General features: G+C 39.5%; 1 protein-coding gene across 1 annotated transcript; it reads left to right on the forward strand.

Annotated features, from left to right (window-relative positions):
* The first annotated feature begins 1753 nt into the window (after positions 1-1753).
* LOC140240968 (F-box/WD repeat-containing protein 5-like) lies at positions 1754-11148 on the forward strand. The gene is made up of 7 exons (XM_072320742.1): positions 1754-1953; positions 3604-3742; positions 4765-4942; positions 6901-7416; positions 7468-8734; positions 9173-9382; positions 10387-11148. The coding sequence occupies exons 1-7, from the start codon at positions 1754-1756 to the stop codon at positions 10586-10588; spliced, it is 2712 nt and encodes a 903-aa protein (XP_072176843.1). The 3' UTR covers positions 10589-11148.
* Positions 11149-22407: the final 11259 nt, after the last annotated feature.

Here is a 22407-nt window from a genome sequence, read left to right on the forward strand (position 1 = left end):
TCATTCCGTGGACGAAATGTTCATTTAGTTACAAAATTTTGTTATTTCGTTAAAAAATAATCATTTCATAGACGAAATGACTGATTTCGTAACGAAATAATCCATGCGACACTTGGCGCTCCATGGTTTTTGTCCATGGTTTAAACCATGGTTTCATTTGTACCACCTTCGTGAATTCGGGCCCAAGGGTTTAGTGACAACTTAACGCCCTTATCATTCTCAACCGACGATACAGCCCAGTCGCTGTACGTAGAGATTCGCACAGCTAGCTAACAGCGTCGCGCATCTGCTGGTCGGGCTATCCCGCGAGCAGAAAATGGCATGTGGTGGGCAGTTTCTTCTGCTGCCGCTTCTTTTACTGTCAAAAATTTGCCTTTGTCACCACAGAACATCATTTAGACGCACATTGTATTGGAATGTAAACAAACTTTCTTTGATAGCAATGTGTGTTGGTGTTGCATCGCAATATGCAATAGGCACTAAGTGTTCGACAGTAAAGTTTGAACTAAGTTGTTCATCGCTGAACAGTCCCTGGTTTGAGATTGAGTATGCATGATTTCATGGGTTTGTTGGAGGGAAAATGTAAGGAGAAAGGGTGGCTTTTAAATTATTTGCTTGCCAGATTCTGGCAAGCATTTTTCCCTCTTATTCCAAAACGCTTCCCGACTTTGATTTTCACCTGCCGAGGGAAAGCGCTCACTGTAATTTCACTCGCGGTACGTGTATCCGGTACTGGTAGCGTGCAAAAGTGCGTGCAGTTTTCCATAGCCAAGTGACGTACCATGACGCACCTCTCGGTTCAAAATAAAGCGTGTTATTTTCCATAGCCAAGTGACGTACCATGACGCACCCCTCGGTGAAAATTTTGACTGACAATGATGGGATTTTGACGCACCCCTCGGTCAAAAATTTGACGGACAAAGCTGGTAAAATGACGAACACCTGGGTCACAAATTTGACGGACCAAACGAGGAAATGACGCACCCATGTCCGGGGGTAGTGGGGTGAGTCATTACATTGACAAGTGCATAAGTTTAGTGGGCGTATCGCGAATTGTCTAGGTCCCCACAGCCCACTCCATTCACCGTCATTCATTTCGTCATAGCCAGGGACTTCTTCTCTCAACCTTCATAATCATAGACTTTGCACATAGAATCTAGTCGATAGTGGAGACACACACGCAGAACGAGAGGGGACCATTATCACGATTTGGCCGAGTAGTGAGGTAAAGACATCATCACATCTAATTTGCATAATCGTGATGATATGTAAATGATTTTAATTGATTCTGAAAATGCCACAAGTTTTTCAGCTTACCTTAGTTCCTCAGGCAGTATAAAGGGGATGAAACCTCAGCCATTTCGTTTCCTTGACTTGATTTTCTCACTCGTGAACAGAGCCAACTGGAATGTGGTGGCGCATACTGTATCAGTGTATGGACTTCCTGGGGCCTGTCTTATAAAGACTTGTGATAGAAATCAATCACAAGTTTCTTGTGAGCTGCAATGCAAGTTGCGATTGATTTGGGGACTTGTGATTGATTTGAAGGCTTTATAAGACGGGGCCCAGGAAATTTAGTAGATCTCCTTTAATACTGATAATTTTTTTTTTTTTGCAAATCAATCAAGGAGCAAGAAAAGAAAAGAAAATTATTTTGTAGAATATTCCTGCTGAATAGCATTAGCTTCCTTGATTGTAGTTTTTTCAGAAACACTAGTGGGATATGCAGGAGCCGGAGGGCCATGCCCCCAGCATGTGGCTTTGCCTGCCGGACAGCCTGGTGGTGCACATCTTCTCCTTCCTCAACTCGCGGGAACTACAGAGGGCGGGCTGCACCTGTCGCACCTGGCTCAGGATTAGCCATGACGAGCTGCTGTGGAAGAAGCGGCTTTACAGGGAGTGGAAGATCCACTCCACAATCCCCCTCCCGGCTGGTCACTCCTCCTACTACAGGTTTGTGTCTCATGCAGTTCTCTTGCGTTGCCACATAGGCAGCAATTGTTGTTGTGGTTGTTGTTGTTGTTGCTGTTGTTGTTATTGTTATTTCTATTGTTATTGTTATTATTATTATTGTTATTGTGGTTATGGTTGTTGTTGCTGCCTTTGTGGTTGTAGCTGTTGCTGCTGTTGTGGTTGTTGCTGCTTTTGTGGTTGTTGATGTTGTTGTTGTTGTTTTTGTTGTTGCTATTGTTGTTGTTGTTTGAATGTTTATGCTATCTTTGAACCAAAGATGTGAAGCTCCTCAGACCGACTATGCATTGAAGATAAAATGTCTTTCCTACGTGTAGATTATTGAATTAACAACTGCTGCTGTTACTACTGTTAGGGGACTTGAACCAGGGACCTCTACATAGAGAGACCGTTGGCCTTGACCACTGAGTCACAATGGCTAAGTGTACATACTGAGCCACAAGACTATATACTTCTGTCTACTTGCAGAATGAGCTTGATATGTCTTTACCTTGTTCATCATTGCAAAACTACCTACACTTTAGTTGTACATGTACAGTTGGATAATACCATGCTTTATCTTCATCCGACAGAAGGAAATGAAACCACTAGAAAATATACATGTATGGAGCATACAGAGTCATAGTGATGTTATACTAGTGTTATAACATATGGGAGATAATGTTGACAAGTACCTTTGTGCTCATGAATGTTGATTAGCAAAAGCTTTTTCTGTAGTCATTATACCACTTGACTCTATGTGCGTCTGTGTGCTTGCAATATTAAGTACTGTAAAAGTGGAAATTTTTGAGGTGTGGACATTTTTGCGCATTTCGCGCAACCAGAATCTAGTGCAAAAATAAAAGCGTGCAGATATTGTTGCATGCCATATGTTCCAGTAATTAATGTCCCGATTCCGCAGAACTAAAAACACGCAAAATGTGTCTTACGCGGTTGAGCGCAAAAAATTACTTGCGCGAAAATATCCACTTTTACAGTACTGGCAGGACATTTTTGATGCCATTACTGTGCAATATACACTAGGAATATTACTGTTGTTTTGTCAATAACAACTCGCCCCTATTAACATCATGAAGGAATCTGCCTACAATGTAGATGCCTTGAATATGAAATGTAAATAGATACAACAGAATTTTAAAGAGTGTCTTCATACGTCTTTTTCTCCCTCTATTGAAAGATCAATATAGAAATTAAATGGTCAAAAGAGACATGACAAAAAAATGACTAGAAACAAGACTCCCTGCTACACGTAAAGGCTTTCATTGATATTATGGCTTGTCTGAGGTGACTGCATAGTTTTGTGAGAGGCACTGTCCCCCCCCCCCCAAAAAAAAAAAAAAAAAAAACGTGCAGACAAGATAGTTCTACAATGTATATGAAATTGTTCTGTATTTAAATGCAATACATGTAGTTCTATGAGAAACTTTTGAAAAGCCTGACATTATATCCATTCTGGTCACTGCCAAATCAGCACTGAAACTTTTTTGTGCAACTCGAGCCATTCATGGGCCAATCAATGACCAGATTGGTATTGCAACAGATTGACAAACTGCCCTACGTCGACGTAAATAATAAGATGAATAAGATTGATATTATTGATGTAGTGCATTGTTCCGTTTTCTCCGTGTGCAGGGAGTGCAGGCGGCTGAAGTACCGGGTTCCTGCAGTGTGTGTACAGCAGCTGACGGACCACAACGATCAGGTGCTGCACGTCAGTTTCTCGCACAATGGGAAACTTTTTGCTTCCTGCTCCAAGGACGGCACCATCAAGGTACACAGAACACCACAGCTGTCCGATGCTGGAAATTTTGGTATCACTCTTATTAGTCCTGTAAATTATTTAGAGTTATCGGGTGAAAACAGACGTGGCGTATCAGTATGAGAGCATTGAAACGCATTGCCCTGTCTCATATAACGTTGAATCATTGTAGTAATAATCGTAATAAACTCTTTTACTTGCGGAATAACAAATTAGTTGGATCTTATTCATGTGTGCAAGGTCATCCTCATGTAATACAAAGTTTTGGATAGCTTGAAGCATTGTATGAATGCTGTTAATAAGCTCCAGCTTTACTCAATATGCCAACATAAAATCCCCTTTAGCTGCATGAAAAATGGTCAAGTTGCAAGGAGCACCGTTCAAACTGTTATGGTGGTATTGACAAGCATTTGTATGATCCATTGACTTTCAACCATTCAGACACACACAATTGTAGTGAGTTATTTTGAAATTTTATTTCACATGCAGGGTCAATCTTTGTAAACCTCATTGTGAATGACAATCTTTCCACCACAAAAAAAAAACCCAAAACAAACAAACACTTATGCATTTATATATTATAATGTGTAATTTCACTTAAGTGTGCTGATTGTTGTCTGTTTTAAATCATCAAAGCACATTTGTACAACAAAATGAGATCATCACCCATGCTTAAATTAGACTAAACTACATTGTGGAAAAAGGACATGGAACTGAAAGAAAACAGGTTCTATTTTATTTGAGAAACACCTGCACTTTGTCTTTGACTGGACAGGCCGGCAAGAAAAACAGATTTTTTTTTTCCACCCAAAATTTAGACTTGTTTGTCAATGTTTGCATTCCATTCATCACTAAATGTGACAGTGAAACTTGTATAGAATACCTCAGCATCAGCCAGTATGATATCAGTCTGATATTTTCTTGAATTGTTCTTTTTGGCTATTCATCACTGGGAAATTTACTGAGAAACATTGTGTCTGACCTTTGATCTCTAAGTAATCTTTGGCATATGATGGTCTTTCATCACCCTGTAGGTGTGGCGAACTGGACCACCGGCAAACCTAAAGTTCTCAGAGAACATGAAGGAGCTGTTTCGTTGGCAGTTCACCCAGTTCTCCCAGTTCAACACCACAGATTCCCTTCTACTGGTCTCAGGGGTGCATTTTGGTCCCAACAGCACATCGGGAGAGATTGCTGTGTTCAACCTCAAAGGTGCTGATATGGTTGTCATTCGTTTTTGTTTGTGTACACTGATGAATATTTCCATAAGATACGGTATGCACCTACATATTTTGGGAGCAGAATGTTTCAGAAGTCAAGACTAGTAAGGCATTTCTCCAAGTGGTCAAGGATAGGATATAGTAGCATAGCAGTACTAGTTGCATTTGTGTTGCAGGGGACAGTATTTCAAAGGGTTTCATAATAGCACCCAAAATATATGGTGTAGATCCTGTCCTATCAATCTCCTTTTAACTCGGTGTTTTGGGAGATACTGTATACATCATATATTTAGCGAGTCAAGTTTTCGCTAATCGGGACTTCCTGACAAATTCATGAGTGATTAAATTTACGATTATCAAGTGCAGCAATGGATGGAGAAATGTGGGCATGCATGTAGCATTTATGTTGGAATCAGTGTCAGTTTTTTTGCATATATTGTTAAATTTGTGAATAGTGCCTGACTCACGAAATTCGTCATATGGTAGGCCTACTCGGCATACTTTTCAGTCACACATGTACGATCATTTGTAGCTGTCCTTGAAAGCACAGTGTAATTGACTTCACATCATTGTCTATTAAGAATATGATGGATTAAAAAGGGAAATTTAGCCAAGTTACATATCGTTGCTGGGGCAACGAGACCTTGTATCTGATATTTTGGTGAAAATGACTTCTTTGGATTAACAATCAGATAGTCAGTGAAGTGATGTCCTGTCTAAATCCTAGCTATCTTACCAAAAAACTAAAGCCACCATGGCATGTCAAAGGAAATGCTCTCCCATTTGATGCAGTGCTTTGGCTGCCATGTTTTTTGGCTCTCCTGAACATTTGACATTTTGTAGATATGACGTCTTGTCGCCCCAGCGACGATATGCGATTTCATGAATGCAGCAATGTTACTAGAATACATGATTGTTTGAGAAAAATGAAAGAATCTGTATCTGTATCTAAAGATTTAGTGTTGCCATTGCTTGATAAGAAGACTACAATAGTTAATGATAGCACAATAGGACAATGATGTTCAGAAAATATAGCAAGAATTCCACAAAATTTCATCTTTAATGAAAATTATGCATTACTTTCACTTCTTCCTGACCTTTGTTGAGGGTAATATCATTCCCCCATGCCTTCTGAAAGAGGCAAGTCAAGTGTTCTTTCATAATGCTAGAGAAATGAAAATACATTGAACTTGAATTAAATTGAATATAAATTTTCTTGATATCATTATCCTACTATGATATTACAAACTGTTGTAGTCTCTTTAGCTCTCAGTGGAGGCACCAGAACTTTGAATAAAGGATAATCTTTTAAAGGATTATCCAATTTTCTCAGAATTCACCATTTTGTATTTGTAATATTTCTGCATTCACTGTATCCACATTTTTAATTGAGGTAAATTGCTCTTGAAGAAGGTAACATTAAGTTTTGTATTGAATACTAGTGATTGTTTGCTTATTTGGCCATATCCAAATTTATCTGATAGAAGGTACTGTAAAAGTGGAAATTTTCGTGGTGTTGAAATTTTCACGTATTTCACGCAACCAGAATGTGGAGCGAAAATAAAAGCACGCGAATATTTTTTTCTTACCATATGTTCCTGTGCATGATGTCTTGATTCCGCAGAATTTTAAAAAAAAAAAAAAAAAAAATTAGTCGCGCAAAAATATCCACTCTTACAGTACTTGAAATTGAAAGCTTCAGACTAAAATGCATAGGACAGAATGATATTTATTAAATTTTCATGTTCCTGCATATCCTCACGTACCCCTTACTCATCTCTCTGCTCTCTGACTGATTTTCAAATGTGATGAAATTATCTTTTAGTGCACTGAACACTTTTTTCATTCTCTGTTCCTTTAATGATATTAAAATCAGTTGTCAAAGTGAATGTAATATTCTATCATGTGTGTGAGATTACATCAGTAATCATTTGATATCTGTTTTCACAGAAGAATTTGCCCTCCAAGCCCGCGTGCAGAACAAGCCCTATGATATCTTTGGCTGCTGGCTGAACAATTCTTACCTCCTCTCTGGAAATCTCCACTACCTGGGACAGCTCTCCTCCTGCTCAGCCTTGTGGCTGAACAAGGCCACCCAGGAGGTTGACTCCGAGCAGGAGTCCGTGGTGATGCGACTCTTCAAGTTCCTCAACATGAATGCCAGCACGGTGAGGGGGATCACTGTGGCCAACTGCCGGAACCTCGGGCAGGGCAAGGAACTCCTCCTCCAGCATCTGAAGCTGGGCTGCAACAAGGACAAGAAGGAGGAGGGGGAGGTAGAGTCCACCACCGCAGAGCAGAGCACTCAGTCGGCGCTGAACTCCAGCAGAGCGGTCAGTTCCAGCGAGAGCGAGACGGACGTGAAGGCTAGCAGCGCCTACGAGAGCGACACGGAGCTGACAGCCAGCGAGCCGGACTGTGTGCATGAGCAGCGGAGACTGCAGCAAGAGAGGATAGGCAAAGAGAGCCCAGGAAAGAGGCTTAAAGGCCTCAGAAGTGCAGATGGGGGTTCCAAAGGAGCAGAACTGCATGTGGACATGCCTTCAACCAGCAAAGCATGCTTTGAACATGAACAAGATGTGGAAATGCTTGAAGATAAGCAAGAGGCTCTTGGAGCCATGGGGACAACCACTGCAGGAGAAGAGAGTGAACCAAGGGGAAAGAAGCTACTAACCCACCGGAGTAGTCAAGATGGTGTCAGCGATAGAGATAGGGCCATGCAAGATGCCCAAGATGTGCAATCTAGGACTCATCCCTTGAAGCGAGAGGCTAGTGATTCATCAGTCACACCACCGGGATCATTTCGCAAGAGCTTGCGCAAAGCTGGCGAGAAGCGAACCAGCATTCTGAAGAATTCTGAGCAGCAGTCTCAGGGGGCATCCAGCGACACAGAAACGAGCTACAGCAAGCTGTGGAGCAGGGTGCGCAATGCAGAAATGCGGCGGGGACGACAGAATGTTGATGAGGATCTCATGAAGATTCTGATCTATGGACTGGAGCCGGAGTGTGCAGACTCTAGTGAGAAACAGAGAGCATTGAGACACTCTCCTGGGAGGTCTCTCCAGGGAGGACCGTCCACAAGCTATGCCGATCACTCCGTGGCGGCCCTAAGGGGAGAGGAAGTCCAGTCTGTGGTTGGCTCTAGGTGCAGTTCAACAGACACGGTTCTCTCCAGCACAGATACAGATTACACCTCACTGACATTTGCCGGCGAGAGTGGAAGTGGAAGCGACATCGTGAGAGCGTGGGGGAAGAAGTTCACATTCGGGAGCACGGAGAGTCTCGATGATGAATCTTTAGTTAGACTTGCTGCAGATGCCAAGACCAGTAAAGGTGCAGGGAATGCGGTGGTATCACCAACTGCCCAGGAGAAAGAGGACAGCAATAACCTGTCGAGTAGCAGCCAGTCGGACTCGCAGGAGTTTGTTCACCGACCCAAGGTGAGGCGCCGGAGGACGCTGCAGAAGGAGGACAACCAGCACAAACACCTCATTTTCATGAGGGGAGCTGTGGCCTACACTCCGCACCAGATCTGCATCAAGCACATCGAGCCCAACATGATGGACACCGTGAAGGGACCGCTGGGCATTGCAAAGCATCAAGACCCCACCCGGCCATCACCGGAAGGACCACCACCAGTCATGGCAGCTGTGGTCGGTGCAGAAGGTGGGGAGGAGCAGCAGCATCCGCAACCTCAAAGACCGCAGCTGGAGTTTGACAAGGTGGATCATGTCCTGGACCTTCATGGCCAGATTCTGGGCCTGGCCTTGTCACCTGATCACAGGTAAGTTTGAGTTGTGGCAAATGTTCCATGAAATGTGATTTTTTTTTTTGTGGAAATTGTCAACAAAATATTCCAGCTTATGGATTGAAACTATTGGACATTTATTACAGAAAATTCTTGCACAGACTTGTCTCTATATCTATCAATATCTGGCTGATATATATATATTTTTTTTTTTCAAGTTGGACAGAAGTTATGATATTACTCAATTGTACAGTCTAGGCTTGATTTATTCCCCGTCTCTGTGGAAAAAGTTTCACATAATATATTCCACTGCATTGTTGTTGTTTTTTCTTTTTGTATGGTGAAAAAATTAAAGGTTTTACTGTTTTACAGTGAAGGTTTATACTTTATCAGGCAATTTATGAAGAAGCTAATGTGACTGTTTGCTTTTTGTGCAAACTCTGCATTGATTGGAGTCTTTCATCTTCCTTTAAGGTATCTCTGTGTGAATTGTCGGTCCTGGCCCAAAGACTACCACATCACAGATGCCCTAGCCCCGCCCCCAATTGCCCAGGAGATTGAGGTCCGCATGTTTGACCTCTACACCTTGATGGAGGTCAAGCGGTTCAGGGGTCACAAGGCGTTCTCTCCCAATGACGAATGCAACATCATATTCCTTAGCGTCGGTGATTTGTATGTTGCGAGGTAAGTTTGTCATTGTTACCATAGCAGTCGCGGTGCTCCCACTCTGGTGTCGGAGGGACTGCATACTCGGTCCCAAAATCCTGTCCAGTAAGGGGATACTTTTTGCGCATTGAAATACGGCACAAAAATTGGAATATAAGTGGTGTATTGACTTTTCAAGAGGAGATTTCTTTTCAAAAGGGTATTTTTTGACTCTCTTTATCTTTGGACTCTTGAGAATTTAAAAAGAGCGTTACAAAATATCTTGAAGATCACGAAAATATTTATCAAATTCTAATGATGATTAAAAAAAAAAAAAAAACCCTCTTCTGAAGTATTGTAATGACAGCTTACAGGAGGGAGTGTGTCTGTCTTTAAATATGGAGTTGGAATGAGAACTCACCTGTCATGAGAGGATCTATTTACCAATGTTCTGGATATAGGAGAGTCTCCAAGACAAGACAAGCCTGCAAAAAGCCCATAAGTGGGGGGGGGGGGGGGGGGGGGAGAGATTGCAGGAAAAGAAGGAGGGTGATAAAGGGCTTATAGTCACAACATGTGAGTTTAGGTTTGATATTAGGTTGCTTCTAGTGAGTGTTCTGGATCATCTCAGAGTTCATATGGCTAATGCAGAAAGGATGAAAGCTTCCTGTGGTTTGCCACATGAGGCATTATAATTGCAAATTATGTAATCATAATGAAAACATCTTTAATCGTATAAAAATTGTAGGGTCTTGTACCTGAAGATTCTTTTCATGCATAAAAATGATTAAAGGGTAAGAACAATTTAGGACAGCAGAATTTTGTTCTTATAGTTGCATCACTATTAAATCCAAAGACATGTTTCTTTAATGTTTCCTCATGTGTCATCCTCTAAGCTCTTTCAGTTGCACATGTGCCTTAATTGTTCTTTTTAATTGTGTATTATGAAATGTTTCTCTTCTGTCATATTCTAGATACATTCTAATCATAGATATGGATGCGCATTTTGTTGTCATATCCTCATTCTGTCCTTCAATTCTCAGTGGTGCAGAAGATCGCCAAGGATACATCTGGGACCGTCACTATGGCACCCTGCTCACCCGCCTGCCCCACAATGACATGGTCAACTGTGTGGCCTTCAACCCTACCGACCCTGAGGTGCTGATCACCGCCAGTGATGACCACACACTCAAAATCTGGTATTCGAAGAATCGCGTTGATCAGATGGCCATGACAGCTTTATGATCCTCTGGTCATGGGGGCGCTTAGCCCTACGCCCCGTTCTTAGAGCTATGCGATCTCTCTGGTGCTGATCCTGCACAATTGCATGAACAGTGGCTTTCTGATGTCTAAATGAGTAAAAAGGCAGCTGAAGTGCATATATGTGACCTGCTACAACAAAAGGATCCAAAAGTCGGGGGAGGACAATTTTCTGAAAATGACGTTACATTATTCCCTTACTCTTCTACTTTGATTTCATATATAACAAAGTCATAAAAGTACTCAGGTTGCGGAGATATCGATGATTTTATTAGTGCATGTCAAGTAGTAGAAGAAATCAGAATTTCAAGAAAAACGCCTTGAAAGTTTTCCTTCCGACGCTAACATGATCAAGGGGAGGCGAGACAGTTTTCACCGCTTGACAATAGAAGGTATGCTCCTAGCGACCTGTGCAATGTCAATTCAAGCTTAGCACCAGCGGTCTACGCACGAACAATCAGTAACCAGGATGACACGCACTGACCAATGAGATCACTCCCCCGTTGCTAGGGGCAGAGTCTAGCTGCGGCGCTGAATCCAAATCTTAGGACACGTTTCTGTTCCATTGAAAGTCGGAAAATCGTGGTCCAGAAAAACACAATTTTCTTGCCTTTCCTTTTGATCATTTCGCTTCAAAATTCAGATGATAGAAGATACATTAAACTACAAAATTATGTCAAAAACAGAAATTCGAATGTTTTGACAGATTTTGATGATCTGACTTCAAACTCGATTTTCTCGGCTCACTCGTCAGCGGCTTTAGGATCCTTTTGTTGTAGCGGGTCACGTATGTAGCGTATTGAATAATTCTGTCCACTATAACTTGATGCCCCACTGAGCTACATGATATGTCTCACATTGAGCACTTGTCGGTATGATTTAGAAAGGACTTCTTCAGCTTTATGTTGGTTTTTTTAAGGATTGATAAATTCAGACATGGTATCCTGTGGCATGAGATATGGCTATGTACAGTGGAACCTTGTTACAAAGAGGTCTGGTATTACAAAACCCTCCTATAACAAGGTGATATTGCTTGTCCCTATCTTTATGTTTCTTTATATTTACGCCCTGATATAGTGAGAAACCTGATATAACGTAATTGTCATGATTTATAGGACATAGTATAACAAGGTTCCCTGAACTTATTGTTTGGTTATGAGATGGCTGCAGGGGTGTGTTGGACTGACTCAAGTTGCTGGACATAACATCATCCCAAAATCCTTTGGGTAGGTCTTGAAAATAATTCAGGCAAAAGTGAGCAAACTCGTCCACTATCTCAACTAAAAGAAAAACACACACCAAAGAGGCAGGTGTAACATAATGTATTCACATCATTAAATATTATGTTAGAGGATCCAGTTCAGAGTCTTTTGATTAACTCATTCCTATCAAATGCATTTCTATATTTTGAAACTCTTTGTTGCAGTTGTTGCTATATATGCTCAGCAAGCTTCCTGATTCCTTGGAACAGCCTCTGTAATAAGTGTATTCATACAATTTGAATGTACTGGGAAATCCCATTATATTAGAATACCCGTTTACAATGGAGCCTGCTGTTTTAACGAGGTGAATTTGGCAGTCCAGATTTTCCATTACATTGTACTATATTTAGCTGATCTTTGGGGGGGGGGGGGGGTGTCGTACATTTTACGAGGTATTGGTTATATATATGTAAAATCAGCAGTCCCTGCAACCTTGTTATAGTTGGGTTTCCCTGTGTGGGGATGTTCTGTTTACCTTGTCAATAGTTTTTCAAACACCCGTACCTCTAAACAGGGACAGATATGCCTTAGATGTTGCCATCAGTGCCTACTTGTATTCATGTCTTTGCGACCCTTTTTCATTGGGCCCACGTTTTGTGGTACCTGTGCAATACATAGTTTGGTTTTCAGTGAGCACAAGTTTTCTCTAGAGTTCACTGATGGTAGGGCCTACCCCAAGTGAAGCTGCAGAAGATTCAGGCAGGAGGGGTCTCAAACTAAGAGAAACTCAAGTCACATATTAAAATTGAAAGATGACATTGAAACTTGAAATTATGCCAGCTAGGTATCGATGCTTGGGCCAGGCTGTAGTTCAAGGTACTAAAATCTTGGTAGATTTTCATCACTTTTACCATGTGAAACTGTAATGCTAGTTGAAGTCATCTTTGAAAAGCTTGTGAAACACTTTCTCCAGCATTCTTTAACAAGACCATCCCCTTCTGCAAACTTTGTATTCAATGACCTTGTGTCAAGTCTAAACAAATATCTCACTTTTGGAGTCTCCCACAGAGGATACAACGAGAGACCTGCTTTGTGCTTGCCCGGTCATATAATTTTTTTTTTTTTTTTTTTTTTTGTAAACACATGTGTTGGGAAGTTACATTTTACTTCCCAATCACAGTCAAAACTTGACTGATGCTTGTTTGTCACATTTTTTCGATACCACCTGTACTTAAACCTGAACATGACATATTATAAATGTCATCTTACTTATAGAAGGTTGTTAATGTGAATCTAAACCAGAAATTCAGTCATTGTCCAGTATGAATGGATCACCGTTGTCTCATATGTGTGGAAACCCATTGTGAATGGAAGAATTTGGATTTGATTTCGTCTGTAATGTCTTGGTTAAGTAACCACTTTTGTAATTGTTCCCATGTTAAACATGCTGGAATGTGATGTTTAAGACTGTGAAAGAGTGTGGATCGTACAGAAAAGTTACAATAGGTTGGGAAAGATACACCTCAACAAAAATGAAAGCTTCCATCAGCCTTTATATTTGACTGGCTTGCTTTTGTCCACTCCAGTGGACTTTCTCAAAGCAAATGATTCTTTCCATACCTTTGCTGCCTGTCTGGTTATGCATGGGAGCTTATTATGCCTCCGCCACGAAGTGGTGCCGGAGGCATTATGTTTTCGGGTTGTCCGTCCGTCCGTACGTACGTCCGTACGTCCGTACATCCGTCCGCTTTCGTTTACGCGATAACTTGAGTAATATTTACTGGAATTTTACCAAACTTGGTCCAAGTATGAAGTATGATGGGGCAACGATTTGATAAGATTTTGGGTGAAATCGGCTAAAGGTCAAAGGTCAAGGTCAAATCATGAAATTGTATCCGTTTACGTGATAACTCAAGACTGTATGGAGCAAATTTCACCAAACTTTGTTGGAGGATGATGTATGATGGGACAATTACTTGATTAGTTTTTCAGTGAAATCGGACAGAGGTCAAAGGTCAAAGATCAAGGTCAAATCCTAAAATTTATCTGTTTATGTGATAACTCAAAACTGGATGAAGCAGCTTTCACCAAACTTGGTCCAGGGATGATGTATGATGGGACAATTAGTTGAGTAGATTCTAGTGACATTGACAAGAGGTCAAAGGTCAAAAGGTCAAGGTCAAATGCTAAAAATGTTGCTATTTCCCCCATATCTATGCAATGCCCGCAGTTATTTTCTTGAAACTTAGTGTAGACATGTACTACTGCGTAAGGATTCTCCAGAGAGAGTTTCATGTCATAAGGTCAAAGGTCAAAAGGTCAAAGGTTAGGTGAAAATGTTTCAATGTCACTTTTCTCGCAAATGGTTCAATGTATCTTCATGGAATATGGTACATATGCATGTACTGACTGGCAGGGATTATCTAGGGAATTTAGGGGTCATGGGTCAATAGTCAGGGGTTCAAAGGTCAAGGTCAACTCCTCAAAATGTTACTGCTGTATTTTCCTCATACATGTATACTAGTGTATGCAATGATTGCATTATTAGTTTTAAAAGTGTGTGATATATGTACATGTATTACTTGATGGAGATTGTCTTGGAAATGTCCAGCCAGAAGGTCAAAGGTCAAAGGTTAAGGGTCAAAGGTCAGGTTTAAATGAAAAAAAAAATATTTTGTACTGTAATTACACTCTTTCTTCATACCTTGAAAATTATACTCAATGCATAAACTTATAATAAGGTCGGTCAGAAGTCAAGTAAAAATTTTCAATTCCCCAAATATGTGTACCTGCACTCTTTAATAGACAATTATAGCAAACCCAGTTCGTGGAAAGTGAACATTCAAGATATTTCTGACAAACCTGTTATTTCGATATTTTGCCAGTTATGTGAAACTGTCATCACACATTGTCAAGACATTGTACTATACACCTATTGGGAGAATCATGCATTATGGCGGAGGCATCAGTCGCCGTAGCGACATTTCTAGTTATGTAGGCGACATTGTACAGTTCAGCCAGCGATCAAGTTCCCCCTAGATCGCGATCACGGGCGATCAGTGATCGCATACGCGATCATTGATTGTATGCAATTCGGCATACAATCAATTGATTGCGACACATCGCGTATGCGATCACTGATCGCCCGCGATCGCGATCTAGGGGGAACTTGATCGCTGGCTTAACTGTATATCCAGAGTCCCAAATCAAAGCAAAGGTGTAAAAAGAATCATTCAGCTTGAGAGAGTCCACAGGAGTGGACGAAAGCTAGCCAGTCAAATATGAAGGTTGGTTGCAACTTTAATTTTTTTTTTCTTTGCAATGCCAGCAACCTAGTTGAAGACTAAAGAAGAAGAATTGAATCCCCTTTTGAAAATAAATGTGTATTCTATTCATTAGTTAGAAGGTTGCATTAGGTTTTTGCACTAGTTTCTAATATGTTTTGATTTTTTTTTTTAATACCTTGGTACGACAGTACCAAAGATTTTCCTGAAGTGATTGTATGATTGTGTTTCTTGAATACAGTCAAACATGCTTTAGGGAAAACCTGTCTGTAAAAATTATCTTTCCATCAAGACTGCTGCATTTGTTTTCCAGCATTTCACATTTTCACATTTTGATTAGCCTCTTGACAAAGACCACTTGTCCATTAAGGCTGCTCTTTCTAGGCGGTTTTATATACAGGTAGTACTTTATCTGGTATGAATGTGCATACAGTATATGTTGTAGTCTCAGTCGGGGCAAGTGCAATGTACCAGTTCACATAGAACTGTCTGTCAGATATGGTATTATTTCATTCTAGAAAGGTCACATATGTTGCATAGTCCCATGTACATGTTTACGAGTTAGATATACCTGCTATTTGCAGGTGGCGAATCACTGGTATGAAATGGTCAAACTTTGACTATCTCTGTGTACAGGCAGCACACAGAGTGTGCAATCATGATTCTTGAGAATAACAACAACAACAATAACAACAAACACTAGACCTATATGGTGTATACTCCAGTCAATACAGAACTTTATTTCTGGGGGTCAAGAAAGTGAATAGATCTGTTTGTATTACATGTTGCATGTGTAGTAGGAGGCTGATAGGGATGCGGGTTAGAACAAAATAATCGGCTGCATAATTACACAGCCATGCATTAAAATACTACATATAAACATGGCTTTATGAATTAAAACACTTGCCCCCAAAGATACCAGTGATATATTTTGTTATTGTCCCACCAAGTGAAAGGAAGACTGATCGCACTTTGTGCATCATGACATATTAAAATGAAAAGAATAAATGACTGATGATATAAAATACTTGGATAATAGTAGCCATTGAAGATAGATGTAGTCCTAAATCTAAATATGCAGGTTGCTTGGATTATCACTGCAGGGCTGCCAACTCTCGTGCATTAAGCTTGAGACTCGCACAATTCACCTAATTACAGCTGTTTCACACTGAACCCCCAAGATAGATGTAAAAACAAACAATATATGTACGTGTATGTGTTCAAATGATGAATAGAATACGCACCAAAATGCACTGTTTGAAATTGTCAAAGCTCTGTACCACGGTAGGGAGCCACCGCCTTTCTATACCGTCTCCCTCCCACTTTATCGCTCCGCTCCCTGGCAGTGTCTCACTCCAAACTCTTCACTTTACATTGTAGGATTAGCAGCCCTGTTACTGTAGTACCCATCAATTGATGCCTGTGCACTTTAATACCATTTGAAAATGAGAGTGAATAATGCACTTCATATATTACGGTTCTCATTTTAAGGAAGTATACATGACTTCCATTATAGCAAAGTCCGTAGGATCGGCAGTTTCCTTTCATCGCATCAAAATTTCATTCTAGCCAGACAAATATCAGGATATCAAGATATATAGATACAACTGTAGTAAATGTTGGACGTTAGGCCCTACTTCATTGTAATGACATTTTGTTAAAACCACCATGCCTGTTATAACAGGAGTGCATTATACCTTGTGAAAAGACCTTGGACTTCACAGACAACCCAAGAGGGAGACAAATTTTGTTCTCTGCTTTTAATGTTAAAAGTAATTTGTCTTCGAATTTGATTGTCTCTACATAATTGCAACATACAGAAGCTATTTGCCAATAGACGAAAGATGAAAAAGCAGAAGACTGCAAAGGAGTTACTTTTTTAGTCCTTTGTTTTTGTCTCTGGCCAGACAAGTTTATTATTTACATTTTGTATTATCAGAATTTTAATAAAGTCTATAGAGAACTCTGCAAGAGTTAAATTATGTGTAGGAGTACCTGTGTTCATCAATCAGCATTATTTTATTCAAATGGCAAAACAGAAAAGAGAAAGCTAACTTTACATTTTTTGTTTACATTTGAATGTAGTTTTACCATTCAGCGCTTGGATGATATTTTGCAATGGTTCGAGGAAGTGAATGCATTTAAAGAAGTAATTCCTGCCATTTTTTTTTTTTTTTTGAGCTGTCATGTTGTGCATGATAAACAGTAAAGTACTGAATCTATTTCAAAGATATACATTGTATGTATATTTTATTGCATCAGATTATCATGTGAAATGGAATAAAATGTTACCATGGATACCACCAGATGTATAGCATTGTTTCAGTCATTGATTTGAGTATCAGTATGTTTTCATTTATCCTTTAATTTGGTATGTGCTTATAGTGGCAGGGAGAAAGACTACCGACAATGCAGTGAATGGGAAGGTGGGGGGGCTTCACAATATTAACATGTGTAGTGGTACAGTGAAACCCCGTTATAACGAGTTCGGTTATAACGAGGAACCGCTTATAACGAGGTAATCGCGTCGGTCCCGTTTTCCTTTGCGTGTAAACCTATGGCAGAACGAATCGGTTATAACGAGTTCGGTTATAACGAGATTCCGGTTATAACGAGGACAATTTCGGTGCATCATGATAAAGAAAAACATAAGCAATTTGATCGGATATAACGAGGTTCCATTTCTTGACTAAATTGCCGCTTTCAAACACGCGACAAACGAAACCCTGAAAACCGAAATCACGCTATCCACGTCTTTTTCCGTTTTGCAGAGAACCGTTCCTTCCATGTTTTCTTCTAAATCACGCGATAAGACACAGGAATGTCTTCCGATGTTCCTACTAAATCATTGAACATAATCATTCGATTTTCTTTTCCGCGAGATACGCGTGCGTGATATTAGGGCAGACCACACCGCAACGAGAAATAAAAGATAACGCATTCAAAAACTTTTCATGTAGCGACACTTGTGGCCAAAAATGAACAATTGGAATGCGTGTGCAGCTCATTATTATATCCTTTCCATCTTTAGTTCCGACTTCCAGTTCTTTTGCTGCTTAGCAAATATGAGTGTGGATGATTAAAGCCGAAATAATTAATGAAATCATCGCGATCCCGTCGGGTGACAGTAGCGTAAAAATAGTTGAATTAAACGCATGTTAACCTCCTTAATCGGTGTTCAGAAAAAGAAACGAACGCATTTATTAATTTGAATAGATCTGGATTTGTTCATTATCATTAACAAATGATAATTTAAATATGAGTGTGTATGATTAAAGCCGAAATAATTAATGAAATCATCGCGATCTCGTCGGGTGACTGTAGCGTAAAAATAGTTGAATAACACATGTTAACCTACTTAATCGGTGTTCAGAAAAAGAAACAAACGCATTTATTAATTTGAATAGATCTGGATTTGTTCATTATCATTTCACAAATGATAATTTAAATATGAGTGTGTATGATTAAAGCCGAAATAATTAATGAAATCATCGCGATCTCGCCGGGTGACAGTAGCGTAAAAATAGTTGAATAACGCATATTAACCTACTTAATCGGTGTTCGGAAAAAGAAACAAACGCATTTAACAGTTCAAGGATGTACAAAACGCGAAGAGATTTTCGAAAGAAAGTAAAGAACGCATTTTTAATCCCGTCGGACGCAACGATCATACATTGTATAAAATTACAGCCGAAATGATTCATGAAATTATCGAATTCCCGCTGGGCTCCAACAGCGTAAAATACCTCTCAAGTTAACGGTAAATAACGCATGTATGTTACTCTGAAATTATCGCGATCTCGCCAGGTGACAGTAGCGTAAAAAATAGTTGAATAAGCATGTTAACCTAGAAACAAACGTATTCATTAGTTTGAATAGATCTGGGTTTGTTCATTATCACAATTTTAACACTGCATTTCACAATGAAGATTTTTCATTCTTTCAGAATGGTCTATGAGGTACAGATTTGCGTAAAAAGGATCACAACATAACCTTCCACATTCAATCCTGTCGCATATTTTTCAAGAACGGATGTACAAAACGCGAAGAAATTTTCGGAAGAAAATAAAGAACGCATTTTTAATCCCTTCGAGCGCAACGATCATAAGATTGTAGTGTACAAGATTACAGCCGAAATGATTCATGAAATCATCGCATTCCCGCTGGGCACCAACAGCGTAAAAATACCTCGCAAGTTACGGTAAACAACGCCTGTATTTTACTCTATTTGCGCTGGTGTTAGGAAAAATTAACAAACAAGAATTACAATAAAGAATTATCTCATTTCAACATCTACTTTTTCGTCTAATTCACAAATAATTTCCCTTCATTATCTCAATAATAATGATCCATAATTGTGTAATAACAACGCAAAGGATGGGTATATTCCGATGTCGTGCTTATGTTTTTCTTTGTTTTTGATGCGTACGGTTATAACGAGGTACCGGTTATAACGAGGTAATATCGCCGGTCCCACGGACCTCGTTATAACGGGGTTTCACTGTACAATACATATTACATCAATTTTCAATTTGATTTTATTTTATTTTCTTCTTCCACAGAACATAACATGATATAAGAAAATTACAAGTAATCTTGAGTGTACAATAGATGACTAGTACTGTGCAGTAAAATTTGGAAATAATGAATTAAAAACATGTCTGAGTGTACATAGTTTAAAATCAAACTTGTAATTATAATCCATGCTCTGAAGCAAAAAATGAGGGATCCATTAAAAAGCAGAGCTTGTACGCTATGGACAAACATACCATGGACGTAGTCCATTCTCATACAATTGATAGGAAAATTTACGAAATGTAAATACAAACGGACATTACATTACAGACCTGACAGAAACTTACACGGTATTATTATTATTATTATTATTATTATTATCATTATTATTAGCCCTTGTGCAATATTCTTTACCCACTGCCTTTGGCCCAAGTGAAATAAAACTGCCTTTGGACTGATCAGCCATTTATGTCGTACAGTTAAACTCGCCTAAGTCGACGTCGCATATGTCGAATAATCGCGTAAGTCGATGATTTTAAAAAGTCCCGATTTTTCCCCATTGACGTACGTGTATTAATTCACTCACAAGTCGAATTTTGTAAGTCGAATACTCGCCTAAGTCGATGAAATTCCAAGAACACTTTCACGGAAAAACTATTGAATTCACTGTGCCTAAGTCGAATAAGATTTTATTGTGTAATAAATCACTGTCATTTATTATTCATTATTCATTACTCATCATTATTTTGTTTGTCAGATGAGTTTGAGGTGACAAAAAAAAATGATCTAAAATCAAAATTCAAAGCGATAGCATGGGATCGTTTAACTCTCTTCGTATTTGGAGGTCCGCTGGTACAGCCCTGTCAGCTGTCGCGCTACGTACGTACAGCGTTCGTACAGTACACATGCGTTCATTTACATGTACAGTATTGAGCTTGCAGTGTACATGTAGCTTGGCATTTGCAGCGCTGTGTAGTGGAGTGGTATAATGGATGAAGCTGCTGAGTTTTCAAAGCGGAAAGTAGGGGGAAAGTTACGGGCACGGGTAAATCAGAATTGCACCTCTACATGCATTTCAAGCCACGGTATGGTAAACTGGAATCAATCACTGCTCAAATATCGTTCATATCCACTTCCCAAAGGTTTAACAAGGGTGTAAAGTAATCGGACCTGTGCCAATACTAATGCACTGTCCATGCAAAGTTAGCCGCGGCCCTGCTGGGCGACCCGTGCTGCGGCACACCGCTCCAGCTCTCGGCTCCAGAGTAGACAACATACATGTACATTAAACATACATGTATGTACCTGTGGTGAAACTGTAAGTCGATTTTTTTCGACTTACGCACAAGTCGAAAATTGCCTAAGTCGATGTGTTTTGCTCAGTCCCGAGAAGATCGACTTATGCGAGTTTAACTGTATACAATGTACATCTGTAGTTCATTCAAGATCATAATTATGCTACATATTTACATAATAGAGATTATTTGTAAATGCGTCAGTAGTATACAGGCTTTAAGAAGTCCTTTTAAATAGTCACCTGCATAATCTGTTTTCAGTTAAACATATTTATCATCCCACATAATACTTGTTTAATACTGTGATGCGAGTAACTGAAGATTTTAAAGAAGACCTCCGTATGATTTTCAGACTTTTACATTTGAACAACTATAAATTGGTTATACTGAGTACAGGGTTTCAGAATTTATAGTGATTGGGTTGAGAAATAAGAATGTTTTCAAAATCTGTAACAAATCGCAATGAACAAGGATGATGACATGGCAACCTCACTACAAGAATGCATGCATAGGGGTCAAGGAAGCAGAACAGAAGAAGAAAGCATGCATAAATTCTACACAAGTGAACTTGTTAAACACATGGTATTGTAATTGAATTACACTGCTACATCTCCGAAATATATGTGAGGCTCCTATGTCATTATTCTTGTTCAGTGTAAAATTATGTTTTGTGTTTTCAAAGTATCGATTTCTGTGCTCAAGGACCACAAAAATTCCACTAATACATTGTATATACATGGAGCTGTTGATTTATGTACTCCTTGATGTGAAAATTATAAAAATCGTCTGGAATGCCACTTTAATGGTAAAATGGGTCAAGTGCCATTAAAAAAAATTAAAGTAGGTCCATTACCAGATGAAGCAAAATAAAACCTTTCTAGCGACAATTTAATTGTTACATAACAAGGAATAATCTTGAAATTATGAATAAGAATATCCCATATTTTCCTATGATTTTCTTTATTATTTTTTTTTAGTTGCAGAAATGGTAATCACAAATATCCCAAATTAACGCTTATGGAGTTAAGCTGTTTTGCAATCAAACTGCTTATATAGAGGTAAAGATGCTGTGGCCATTTCGTGTCCAAAGATATCATCCCTGGATATACAACTCTATAACAACTCTGTAACATTTTGTGTGTTGTGTCTGTCCTACTTCTTCTTCTTCTTTTTTTCCTGCGCCAAAAGCTTGTAATATATCAGGATTACAATTAATGATTCAAAATCGAAGCAACAAAGAATCGATGTTATAGATTGCAATACATATCTGACGCAAATATAAGAAATACAGGGGAATCTCTCCCGACGATTTAAGTATAATTTGGCATAACCGCTATGGTATTGTATCATTTTGGAGACATTAGTATGCAATCAAGGTTATAATCATATATGGATAATTTTAATATACAGACAGTGCATCCATTTGAACTCCAATGTGACACAATCCACCAGAATAAAAATTATTAAATCAAAATCACATCAGTAGCTGCACAGTTTCGTTCTTTTGT

The sequence above is a fragment of the Diadema setosum genome, chromosome 17 (assembly GCF_964275005.1).
Source record: "Diadema setosum chromosome 17, eeDiaSeto1, whole genome shotgun sequence".
Taxonomy (NCBI): Eukaryota; Metazoa; Echinodermata; class Echinoidea; order Diadematoida; family Diadematidae; genus Diadema; species Diadema setosum.